The sequence below is a fragment of the Lissotriton helveticus genome, chromosome 2_1 (assembly GCF_964261635.1).
Source record: "Lissotriton helveticus chromosome 2_1, aLisHel1.1, whole genome shotgun sequence".
NCBI lineage: Eukaryota > Metazoa > Chordata > Amphibia > Caudata > Salamandridae > Lissotriton > Lissotriton helveticus.
The window spans coordinates 979397339-979409830 of NC_136059.1; the positions used below are offsets into that span (position 1 = coordinate 979397339).

The window sequence follows — 12492 nt, forward strand, 5'->3', positions numbered from 1 at the left end:
CCATTCCTGCTTATTAGAGGTGGCTGAAAGGATGAGCCTTGGCTGTTTGAAGATTAAAGCAGGGAAGACCAAGGTCCTCATCCTTGGAAAACAGCCTACAATTTGGTCTACGGCCTGGTGGCCTGACTCTCTAGGCAAGTTACCTACACCTAAGCCAAAGCGAAAAACTCAGGAATCTGGTTGGACTCGGAATTATCTTTGGACAACCAAATTACGAGTCTCGCGGGGCAATACGTTGGAATCTTAATGACCTTAAAAAGATATATTGTCTTTCTGCCAGAAGCAGCCAGAAATACAGTGATCCAGTCTTTAATCCTGTCGAGGCTGGATTACTGTAATGTCCTGTATCTCGGGGTGGCACAGGATTGATTAGGGAGACTACAGCGGGTGCAGAATATGGCAGCTCGGCTACAATTAAATCTGCCTAGACACTCACCATCGGCCCCACCTCAAGCAATGCTGCACTGGCTCCCTTTAAGGCATCGGGTGTCTTTCAAAGCCGTGTACTATTTGCCACAAGATTTTCAACCATTAAGGTCCTGCGGATTGTGGTGACCCCCCCTTTGAAGTGTCCTGGCCGCCCCTATCCCTTCTTGCTTCAGATATCTCTGGCAGCTTAACTGCAGACAGGTTTATACACTGGACAGTGAGGACGCCTTTCTCGCTTGTGTACTTTTGCTTTCCACAACCTGTCAAAGAACACCAAGCTCTACTCCTCTTCTGCCAAATTAGCAGACTAAAATGCCACATGTGCACACCAGCACTATTCAGGGGTGCAACAGGGTGTCAAAGTGACACCCATGACTCTTTCCCTATTTTACTGAATCGGTATTTACCGATTCGGTAATTGACATTCATTCCTATGGGCCTTCAGGCCCATAGGAATGAATGTCAAATACGGAATTGGTAAATACCGAATCTTAACGATTCAGTATTTTTTACCGATTTTTTTACCCACATAGCATTTACCGAATCGGTAAAATTCGGTATTTTCGAATCAGTAAATTTTAATTACCTACATCTAGCCCTAAATGATATGTGGATGGACAGCCCGTGTCAGAGATATCCCTGGCCCTGCAGCCAGCCCTAATCCAAAACAGAGAAAGGATCTGGAATTCAGATCTGTGTCTACCTGTCAAGGATTAAAACAGGACAGGAACACTAACTCACTGTTCCAGAGATTTCTCACTGACCATTGTACAAGCTGGATACCGCAGTGTGGAAGTTAAGAGTTCTGAGTTTCATGGCTGGGGTCCTTGACAGCCAACTCTGCACTTCTGCCAGGTTGGGGACAGCACTTGAAAAGAGGCCCAATGTGGAGGAACTGTATGCTGGATTTGGGGGATTACTGGACTGCATCAGCTAGAGAACTGTGCATGGGACTTGGTGTTTGGTAGAAGGCCAGGGTGACTCTGCTTTAAAGGAGGAAGCCGACTTAGATTAAAGAGAGTGATATGAGTCTATCCCTGCAGGAGGAACAGCTGCCCAGAGGAAGAAATCACAAGTCAGAGGCTTGCTGTCTGAGGAAGCAAGGCAGAAGACCAGAGAATCATCTGTAAAAACTGCGAGGCGGGCGGAGGGTTCAGCTCTACAAGCAACTGTGCTGAGCTGACTTGCCTGAAAACATCAGTCTGTGCCTATGATTGCCAGCAAACGGACCTCAGATATCCTTCAGGTTCTGGGAGTGTTCAGTGGAGTCGCAAGTGAGTTTGTAAACGTTCAAACCCCACAACCTGCACCCAAAACATCCATTGGTTGTACAGATATTTGAATTTAAAGCCCCGCTTCAAGGGAGCCTTTGTGTGCATGCTTGTAAGGAGTATGCCAGGAAGGAAACTACAAACTCTTTACTCGCCTGGTGTGCCACATAAGCCGTGGGTTACTGATTGTGCTGAAGCCTTTGTAAAGCCAAAAGGCAGAGGCCCATTCTCAGGGAAAGACATCTGTTGAAGTCTGTAGGCAGAGGGTGGTTTATCATGAAAACCTGTAGCTAGGCCAATAGGCAGTGGCTTATTGAGAATGAAAACCTTTTGTCACAGTTTACACGGACGTTTTATTGTCCATGGCAGCTTGCTGTGAAAGCTTATAGTCGTGGTTGATTAATGATAAAAAGCACTTTTCCAAAGCCAATAGGTTTGCCATGTCTACCTGTTATTTTGTATTTCGTGCATAGTACTTAGCAGGGTGCTGAATAAAGTGTTTTTTTCTTTTCAAAGTAAAAATACTGGCAGGAGTTGCAGTGCTATTGATTGGTATTATTGTCTCTGATGAGTTCTGAGATCTTAGCATACACCACCTCCCTTAGTAAGCCCTAGACTTGTGTCCTTCATGACTTTGAGGCTTAAGTAATAAAGGGTGGTACTTGGTACTCAATTCAATTTTCAATTTTCAAAGCTTTATTCGATTTTCTCCATCTTTAAAAATCATAAAAGCATTTCATATTTCACATTACAAAGTACGCATAATAGATAAAAAAAGTATTAAATTGTTTGAAATAGTTAATCGATTAGACATTGATGCATAGTAAATTCCGTTGTTTTAACACACTTTTTAAAAACATTGCCATAGTCCTAATGCATAGAGGATTTCCTAGTTGTTGGAGATTCAAGTAAGCTAGCCTACATTGTCGCCATGTCCCCCTTCTCAGATAATGTTTCAACCATCTAACGCGCTCTTTCTTGTACAATTTACATAGTAGTACAAGATGGAAGGTGGACTGAACGGATACATTGTCACATGGGCAGGGGGCCAGAGATCTATTCCAGTCATTTTTATCCGGATAGGAGACCAGGTGGTGAAAAATATTAAACCTGAATCTACACAAAACAAAGCGTTCGAACCCCAAGGTCGTGATGGTCAAGTATGGTTGAATATTGTACGAAGTCAGTAGCGGTTGGTGATCAATCACAGTTCTTTTACTGACTTCACTCGCAAGCCTTAGATTGTTAAAATGCTCCATACATAAGTTTCTTAAAGATTTCTTGGGGATTTTCCCAATTAGCTCAGGTTTGTGGTACCATTCTGGCCTTTCAATATCCACAAAAACTTTCCTCACATACTCAAGCCATTTGATACTTTTTACATTGTCCAGGGCCATGACATCATTAATTACTTCTCGATTTAGAGCCAATTCTGGTGTCACCCAAATTCTCCTCCATAATAGAATTGGCTGCGTTTTAATCAGGTCTGTCAGGTGTACCATTCCTAGTTCCATGTGGCAATTGTAAACTGAGATACTTTTTGGAAGGGACAGAAGGTATCGGAAAAAATCGTTTTCGATGATTTGGAGAGCTGTTACATCCTGATATCCCCATATTCCCGCTCCATACAGGGCGATGCTTGTACACTTAGCCACATAAATCCTAAGCATTATTTCTGGTTGTTTTTTCCCTAATTTGCATGCAAAATGCTTTACAGCCACAACCGAACGTTTAAATGCTAGGGATCGGTTTTTCACCTCGGTGGCCCACGCCCCTGTTGCCTCGATTGTAACTCCTAGATATGGAAATATTTTTGTAGCTTGTAAGTGAAAGCCTGCCACGCTAAGTTGCTTGCATCTTGCCCCACCTTTGCCAGATCCCATCACAAAGGATTTTTTAGTATTAAGGATGAGGCCCCTCTCCCCCATGTAGTCTACATATTTTTTAAAGCTTTTTGGGCACCAACTTTTGTTCTTGCCATCAGCACAGCGTCGTCCACATACAGAAGGGAGCAGATCTGTCTATTCCCCACCTTAAGGGAATCAATGTTGCTGGCTACCAATTCCCTCTCCAGGCTGTTGGTATATAATGAGAACAGGAATGGGGCCAGCACACATCCTTGCCTCACCCCCTTCTGTATGCGGAAAGACCTAGTGCATTCCCCGCTCAGCCCATACCTTACTTTAGCAGTAGCATTCATATATAATTGTCTCAAAAAGAGGACAATAGCTGGGTCTACCTTCATCTCTTCTAAAGTTTCCCATAATTTATTGTGTATCACGCAGTCAAACGCTGACGAAAGGTCGACGAAGACTGCGTAAAAACAACCTTTTTTTGCTCTAGCGTATTTCCCCTGTAATAGGACGAGATTCAAAACTTGCTCTACTGTGCCCATCCCTGGGCGGAATCCATATTGTACTGGCGTAAGGATATTCTTTTCTTCTGCCCAAACCTGCAACTTAGTCAACACCACTCTGCCTGCAATTTTCGATAGTGAATCTAAGAGTGATATTGGTCTGTAATTTGATGGGCTATCCCTATCACCCTTTTTATGTATAGGGATAATTAATGACTCCGCCCATGTTTTAACAAAGCCTTTTTCACAACAGGCCTCCATTACACGTAGGCAGACAGGAGCCCAAAGATCTACATTCAATTTATAAAGATCACTTGGGATCCCATCTAGCCCCGGTGCTTTATTATTCTGTGTGGATTTTATAGCCGTCACGACCTCCGCTAGGTTAAACTCTAGCGGTATGGGGCAGTAATTACATTGTGCTTGGGGCTCCTCCTGGGCATTACAATATACTTTTGAGAAAAACTCAACCCATAAATTCTCATCAATAGCAATTTCCATTTTGGCAGGCGCTTTGTTATTAATGAATGGTGAATTAACTACTTGCCAAAATAACTTAGGGTCACTATTCTCCGCCGCGTTCATTAGGTCTCTCCATGCTTTTTCCTTAATGGCCTTTTTTCTTTGGACTCTTGCTAAATTATATGCCTTCCTGAGTATTGTAATTGTGGCATGGTCCCTTACTGTTTCTTTTAAGGCCATTTTAAGGGCTTTGTGTGTCTTGCTACATTGGTTGTCGAACCATCCTTTGTTAACAGTATTCTTCCTGGAACACGTCCTAGTCAGCACTCCCTGTATGCTCCAAGTGATATTACTAAATGCCTCCAGGATCTCACCTTTTCTAGGATTGTCCTGTAAGCATATGAGTAATGATGGGAGTGCGTCTTTCACAATTTTTTGCGAGGTTTTTTCGGGGTCTACCATTCTCCATTTTAAGGCTATACCGTTTTGGCGTGCAACCGCTAAGTTTTGTGTCCAAGCCAAGGTCTCAATTAATGAGGGAGTATTTATTCCCGTTATACTAAGAAGAATTTTTATTGGTAGGTGGTCACTCAGACCAGAGATAAGGGTCTCAAAGTTCATCACCCGACTGCCATATCTATTGGGCAGGATAATAAAATCAATGATTGAATGTAGTCCCCTTGCCAAAAAAGTGGGGGTAAACTTTACCTTAGGGTGGCATAACCTATTTGCAAACCCAAGATCAAACTTGGCCATGATGTCATTTAAGATTTCCCCTTTCATATGGTGTTGAAAGTGGCTGCAATCCCCTTGCTCGCCCACACCATTTTCTTGATAACCACATGTTTCCACTGTGCATAAATTTACGTTAAAATCCCCTACCCAAACCCAAATTAAATCCTTCCCTTGTGTGGGTTTTACCGCCCTCATTTCTTTTGACATTTTCAGTAGTTCTTCCCTAAAGAGGACATTCTCAATGTTGTTATAGAAGTTGACCACTATTAACACATTCCTACAATTTAGATGAATGGTAACCACTTGGAAGTAAGGTGAGATTGATCTACCTGAGCTGATTGAAGTATTTAGGCGGTTAGACACATAAACGCATAATCCCCCTTTATGCCTACCGTGACTGGAAGGTACTGCGGGGACATGGAATGTCTTGAAGCCATCTATGTGCACTTCTTTTAAGGCCCAGGTTTCCTGGACACAGAGTATGTCTATATCGTTTACAAGCTCTCCCCATGATGTTTCTGACACCTTGTTGGCAATCCCACACACATTCCAAGTTACTACGCTTATTTGGCATGCTTTTGTGGTTATATTATTTATTTTAGGTGTATTTCTATCTTTAATTATTATGTTCGAAGACAATTTTCCCCTTTCCTCCCTCCTTGTTACCCCATCTATTATGTTTGTGTTTTCCTCATCCCTAGTCTGATTTTCAACTTTGCTATTTTGAATCTTCCCTGTTTCATTAACTCGGTTTATGTTTAACCTGCTACCTAGTGTCTGTTCAATTATAAGTGTCTTAGACACAGCCTACTTTATCCTCCCTAGCTTTCTGCTTGGGTTCTTTATAGAGTCATCAAGTCAGTCATTTAGATCTATACCAGAGAGTGGATCAAGGAGGCTGTGTAATGGAACATTCCAATAATGATTTGGGTTAGTGGAATAATGATTATGATCAAAACGGAGGTTATGTCTATTAGAATATTGGCGAATGGGGGGAAATGGGGGGAATAGGGGGTCATTAGAACTTTGTCTTACTGAGGTGTAGTATGGTTTATGTTTACCAAAGGCATAGAAGTTGGGGTGCCCCTCTTTTAGAGGATGTACATGGGGCTTCATCATAGTTTGTGGATAAAAATAGGTCAAATTGCGGGTAGATACACTCCCCTCCTGTCTTCCCGAATACCAGTCTGAGATATGGGTGACAACTCGGTGATCCCTAAAGTTTATAATAATTACATCGCCTTCTATATCTTTTGGTCTCACACCCACCCAGTCACATCTTCTCACAGACACTATGTCCCCGTTTAGGTGTGGTGGAAGTGGTCTGTTCGTCCTTAGCCAATGTATAACCTTATTCTTTAAACTGGTATCTGACTCTATGCTACCTGTTTGTACCCTGGGGACCCCAGTCAAAATAATAACATAATTCATTGACTCTGGGGGGAGGTCGACGTTACCCTTATGTTTTGTTTTAACCCGCTTATCTAGTGATGCATTTCTTCTACTTGCGTCTGTGGCTGTGAAGACCTTCGTGGGCATAGTCTTGGTTTTTCCCTCATGTAATGTTTGTGTATCCGCTAGGCTAGAACTTATATTGCTAATCACAGGAACTTTTTCCGGGAGGGCCTTACTTTGGGTCGCTATTAGTTGCGTCTTTACTTGACCAGTTTCCTTGGAATTATTTTGTCCTATGGCTTCATTTGATGTCCTTCCCGCTAAAATGCGGTCCATAGTCTCTCCCAGCTTTTTAACTCTTTCTAAAAGGGGAAACATGTAGGATCTAAGGAGACGTTCAATGTCCTCGATTATCCCTCTATACATCTGATCTTCTAGTGGCATATTCGAATCCGCTTGCGGTTTACTTGTTACCTCATTAACAGTAACTTTGTTGACTTTAACCGGGGGGGGGGGTCTTTGCTAGCAATGGTGTTTTTATGTTAAAAGACTTTTTTCTCCCCCTTGTATTCCTCCTTTTTTTTCTTGGTGGCGAGCGACACACTTCGAGGCTTCTCTTTTTATGTGTTTTCCCTTCAAGTAGTTTAACTGTTTGAAGTGAGCGTGCCTCTCCTTGTGAGCCCTCCTCCACCGACCAAATAGGTAGAGTGGGAAGGGACAAGTGGCAAATCGTAATCCACGATGATGGGAGAGTTTAAGTCAATCAGAGCTTCAGTTCCCAGTAATGGCTGGATCGTGTTACTTACGTTTATAATCTCCTTATCGTTTATTTGTAGGGGGCCTTCTTTAAAAATCAGGGGGATATCATTAATATTAAATAAATCCATATCTGACTCTCCTACAGATGTAACATTGTTATTTGAAAGTGGCCCCTTTACCTCAGTTCTTACGGGTACCAAAGGTTTATGCTTTAGGAGTTCTATAGAGAGGCGACGTTCTGCTCTCCTTTCTGCCAACTCTATTTCTTTGTCTATATCCCTTTTTGCACGTGCAAAATATTTATCCAAGGGGCCCAGTATACTTATAGTAACGGACGTAGGAAGCAAAGAGTTCAAGTTGTCTGTTGCCATATTATAGCAGATGAGCCGGGAACTCACAATGACGGGCGCGTTAATCGGTTACCTTATCCTTACACCAGTTCCAATGTTAGATGGTGGGCCCGATCCGGCCCGCCCTTTGCCCGGGCTTAGCCCCAGGCGCTCCCGCGCAGCGTTGCTCTCTCGTATATATAGGGTGAGGGCCGTTAGGAGGTGGAGCGGGGCGGTCAGGGAGAGCGGGCCAGGTGACTCGGCCAGTGGAGTAAGCGGGACTCCTGGGAAAGCGAGTCCCGGTTCCACGCTCGCAGCCCTGCTACCTGTCGCACACCCCTCAGGAACCACAGGAGCCTGACGGTCGATCCACAGGGCGATGCGGGACCCGCGAAGCAGGTTCCCCGAGGCTTGGGTCTGTAGTTTTAAAAACGGCAGCAACAACGAGTAAAATAAAGTTTCAAGGTATCCCATGACGCAGCTGTGTCCTCGCCTTTTCAAATGGATGGAGGTGGGGCGGGGCGGTCAGGGAGAGCGGGCCAGGTGACTCGGCCAGTGGAGTAACCGGGACTCCTGGGAAAGCGAGTCCCGGTTCCACGCTCGCAGCCCTGCTACCTGTCGCACACCCCTCAGGAACCACAGGAGCCTGACGGTCGATCCACAGGGCGATGCGGGACCCGCGAAGCGGGTTCCGCGAGGCTTGGGTCTGTAGTTTTAAAAACGGCAGCAACAACGAGTAAAACAAAGTTTCAAGGTATCCCACGACGCAGCTGTGTCCTCGCCTTTTCAAATGGATGGAGGTGGGGCGGGGCGGTCAGGGAGAGCGGGCCAGGTGACTCGGCCAGTGGAGTAACCGGGACTCCTGGGAAAGCGAGTCCCGGTTCCACGCTCGCAGCCCTGCTACCTGTCGCACACCCCTCAGGAACCACAGGAGCCTGACGGTCGATCCACAGGGCGATGCGGGACCCGCGAAGCGGGTTCCGCGAGGCTTGGGTCTGTAGTTTTAAAAACGGCAGCAACAACGAGTAAAACAAAGTTTCAAGGTATCCCACGACGCAGCTGTGTCCTCGCCTTTTCAAATGGATGGAGGTGGGGCGGGGCGGTCAGGGAGAGCGAGCCAGGTGACTCGGCCAGTGGAGTAACCGGGACTCCTGGGAAAGCGAGTCCCGGTTCCACGCTCGCAGCCCTGCTACCTGTCGCACACCCCTCAGGAACCACAGGAGCCTGACGGTCGATCCACAGGGCGATGCGGGACCAGCGAAGCGGGTTCCGCGAGGCTTGGGTCTGTAGTTTTAAAAACGGCAGCAACAACGAGTAAAACAAAGTTTCAAGGTATCCCTTGGTACTCAGATTTGAATCTAATACCAAGGCAGATTCAGGACACAGAGCTAAAAAGCTCCAACTGACACCACTGGTTCCTAGTAATGCCTGAACATACTGTTATCCCTTCAACCAGTTCCCATACCCGCTTGAAAAAATTAAGGATTTGTACTCTATATCACAAATGTATCATCAGCAGAAGCCCACTATTCAAGGGAAAAGTCCATATCATGTAATTCTTGATCTGTATTCGCAGATGCTCTGCAATTTTTTGGATTACTCCACCCAAAAATAGTGCCTTCGTTCCTGGCACTAAAATTACAACGTCAAAAAATAAAGCGGAAGGTTACCCTTTGTACTTTGACCTTTTTATGGTTTTTATTGTTTTTATTCTAGAGTGTAACCCCTAGTGGGAGGTATTTTAATAAATTTTTGTTATCACTTTCAATTTTTCTGGTGTGCTTACCTGCTTTACCTGTTTATAAATAGATGTCTATTTTGCATCAAAGTATATCATTTTCCCTTGGGATGGTGTTTGTTATATAAGTTTTTCCACATGCTAAAGAGTGGCTATTAGTTTTAAGACCTGAATGTAAGTAGGTTCTGTGCAGATATTGGTATTTTCCAATCTATGACTCTGGACTTTAATAGAGTCTTTTTCCAAAAACACAGGCCCACTGTTTTTAAATGTACTAAAATTACAACGTGCATGACTTATAGTTAAGTTAGTCTAACAACAGGAAAAGAAAGGTTTGTAATTCTGAGAGCTGGCATAAAACAAAAATAGTTTTAAAAATGGCAAACAGCAACCAACGTGATGGCAATTTCTGGTTAGTAGTATTCGAGGACAGCAGAGGACTTACCATGTGCTTTTGATTCAGTGTATGAGGGGCTCTCGTCGGAGGCATGCACCTGAGATACACACGCGCCCTGGCTGAGGTACGAGGCTGCCGCGGGGTAATAGGAGTGCATCCTGTACTGGGAACTGACATGGCTGGACAAGCGACCCTCTGGGGTCTTCATCTGGTAAGGAAAGGAGAACAAACTTAAAATGGAAGACATTAGGCCTCGGGCATTTATTCTTCTGCCTCTATGATAGAATTATAACAAATATAGCTAATAAATATATGATACAAACACATTTTTTGTGCACAATATTTCATCAATCGAATTGCAGGTAACCAAAATATGTGTTGTAGAGTAACATAATTGGACACATTAGGAAATAGACCTTGTGGTTAAGCTATGCTCAGTAGTGCAAGAACCATTTTCAGAATGGAGGTGCTGCTACTAGAGTTACATCACTGAACTCATAGGGAGTGTAAAAATCCAAGCGTTACACAATGAGCAAGTCTAGAAAATGAGCCACACCTATTCAGCAAGAAAGTGATAAGTTCGGAGGGGGGGGGGGGGGGGAATAGATGTCTTGGATCTTGTCCTGAAAGAAATCAGATAGCCCTGTGCACAAGGACAGCATTTAGCTGGTGGTGCACTTTGGCGCACACTGTCGGAAATATATAGCACTGTCATTAACAGACAGGATATTCTCCATTGAAATGGCCGCTTAATTGGTACAGCTGCATTTTACTAATAAAACTATATATTGAACAAACAATATTTGGGAACCGGCTTTCCACGAATATTTGTCATTTGTGCACCCCCTAGAATAGTGTCTCTTGTCTTGTTTGAGCTTATAAAATTTTTTGTTTCCATCACATTTGAGAACTACAAAGAAACACCTGTTTTGTCCTTTCATAACTGCTGGTACATTTGGAAACATTAGCAGAGTTAATTTATAGGTATTTACATTTTGCTGTCTGTTGGAAAAAATGACATCCTACAGTCTTTCCTTTCACAAAAGAAAGATTAACACAAAGTTCACTTTACAAAATTCTCCCACTTTACAGTTAAAGAAAGGTAAATACCAATTTCCATGTTAAAAGAATAAGCAGCCTTTTGTAAGAAAACAGCCTTACATTTGACCTCTCTTTCTTAAAGCACAGCAAATGCGACAAGATAAAATAACTTTTAAAGACATCTTTATTGCTCATTCACCATCATAATTCAGGCACAATTATTTCTGGGAGTGCTGCGCCGCACGACCCCTACTTCTAGCACCGAATCCTATGCTATGGAATATGAAGGGAAACATTTTTGTAAACATTATGGATGCAGAAATTATGAACACTTGAGGCACAAATCACTGTTCTGAGAAACATGAAAAATAACAGAAGAAATAAAAACACCTTCTAAACTTCTATCAATCCAAATATCTAAGTTCAAAATGGCATAATTTACTGCAGCACCGTAGCTGACCAGATTTATATATGAAGGAGATCACATCCACATGGGTAAGGAATGCCCAGCCATGGCATTACATTACTAGTGCCCAGAGAGGCACTGTGAATGCAAGTGTTATCCTATGACCCTGTGGCTAAGACGGTATATAAAAAAAGCCCTAAAAAATGTCCACAAACTAAAACGCACTACTATGAGAGACTATTTCACTAATAAGGTCCACTTGGCGGGGAACTCAGCTAAAAGCCATTTTTTAAACTGTAAAATAATTCACTAAGCCAGTCCGGATTCAGAACTGGCTACAGTACTGAGACCGCCCTCCTTGAAGTTTCCGAGAGTATCCGTGAGAGCGTCGATTTGGGCAAAGCAGCTATGCTGGTGCTTCTTGATCTGTCCGCGGAGTTCGACACGGTTGCCCACCCTATCCTTCTAGATAGGTTAAGTGACATGGGTATTGAGGGCACGCCCCTATCCTGGATCCGGTCCTTTCTGGGAAGCCGGTCTCAACAAGTCTTCCTTCATCCTTTCATCTCTGCAGAGAAACCCCTGCTCTGCGGGATCCCTCAAGGCTCAGCCTTGAACCCTCTCCTTCTGAAAGCCTACCTATCACCTCCTGTGGCGCTGGTACAATCCTGCGGGGTGAGGGTTATCTTCTACAAGGATGACACCAAACTGGTGTTCTCTTTCGAAGACCATTCCGAAGCGGAATTTTCTAACTTTAGAAACTGCCAAACATCTTGGCTTGGATGTAATTGAACTGTCTCAAGCTTAACTCTGACAAAACCGAGATACTCCTTTTTAACCCCAAAACTCCGCTCCTGGCGTTTTGGTGGCCGTCAGAGATGAATCCTTCCCCCAAGCCTGTTGACTCTGTGAGAAATCTCGGCTTCAGATTAGACAATGAACATTCTTGCAAAACCCAAATCAGACTGGTGTCCTCCTCATGCTTTGCATGTTACTGAAATGACTCCACTTCCTCACCCTGGAGTCTCGTTGGACGGTAATTCATGCTTTAATTACATCCCACTTGGACTACGCCAACAGTCTCTATCTGGGGGCTCCTGCCTATTTGATTCGGCGTCTGCAAATCATACAAAACGCTGCAGCCAGAGTGATTTGTAAAATTCCTTTCCACCAC

General features: G+C 43.9%; 1 protein-coding gene across 1 annotated transcript in view; it reads right to left on the reverse strand.

Moving 5' to 3' along the window:
• DMRT1 (doublesex and mab-3 related transcription factor 1) overlaps window positions 1-12492 on the reverse strand; it is a 906587-nt gene that overhangs the window by 319327 nt on the left and 574768 nt on the right. Inside the window, exon 4 of the mRNA XM_078675724.1 lies at window positions 9920-10079. Within this exon, the coding sequence (XP_078531850.1) occupies window positions 9920-10079 (160 nt within the window). The remainder of the gene's footprint in view (window positions 1-9919; window positions 10080-12492) is intronic.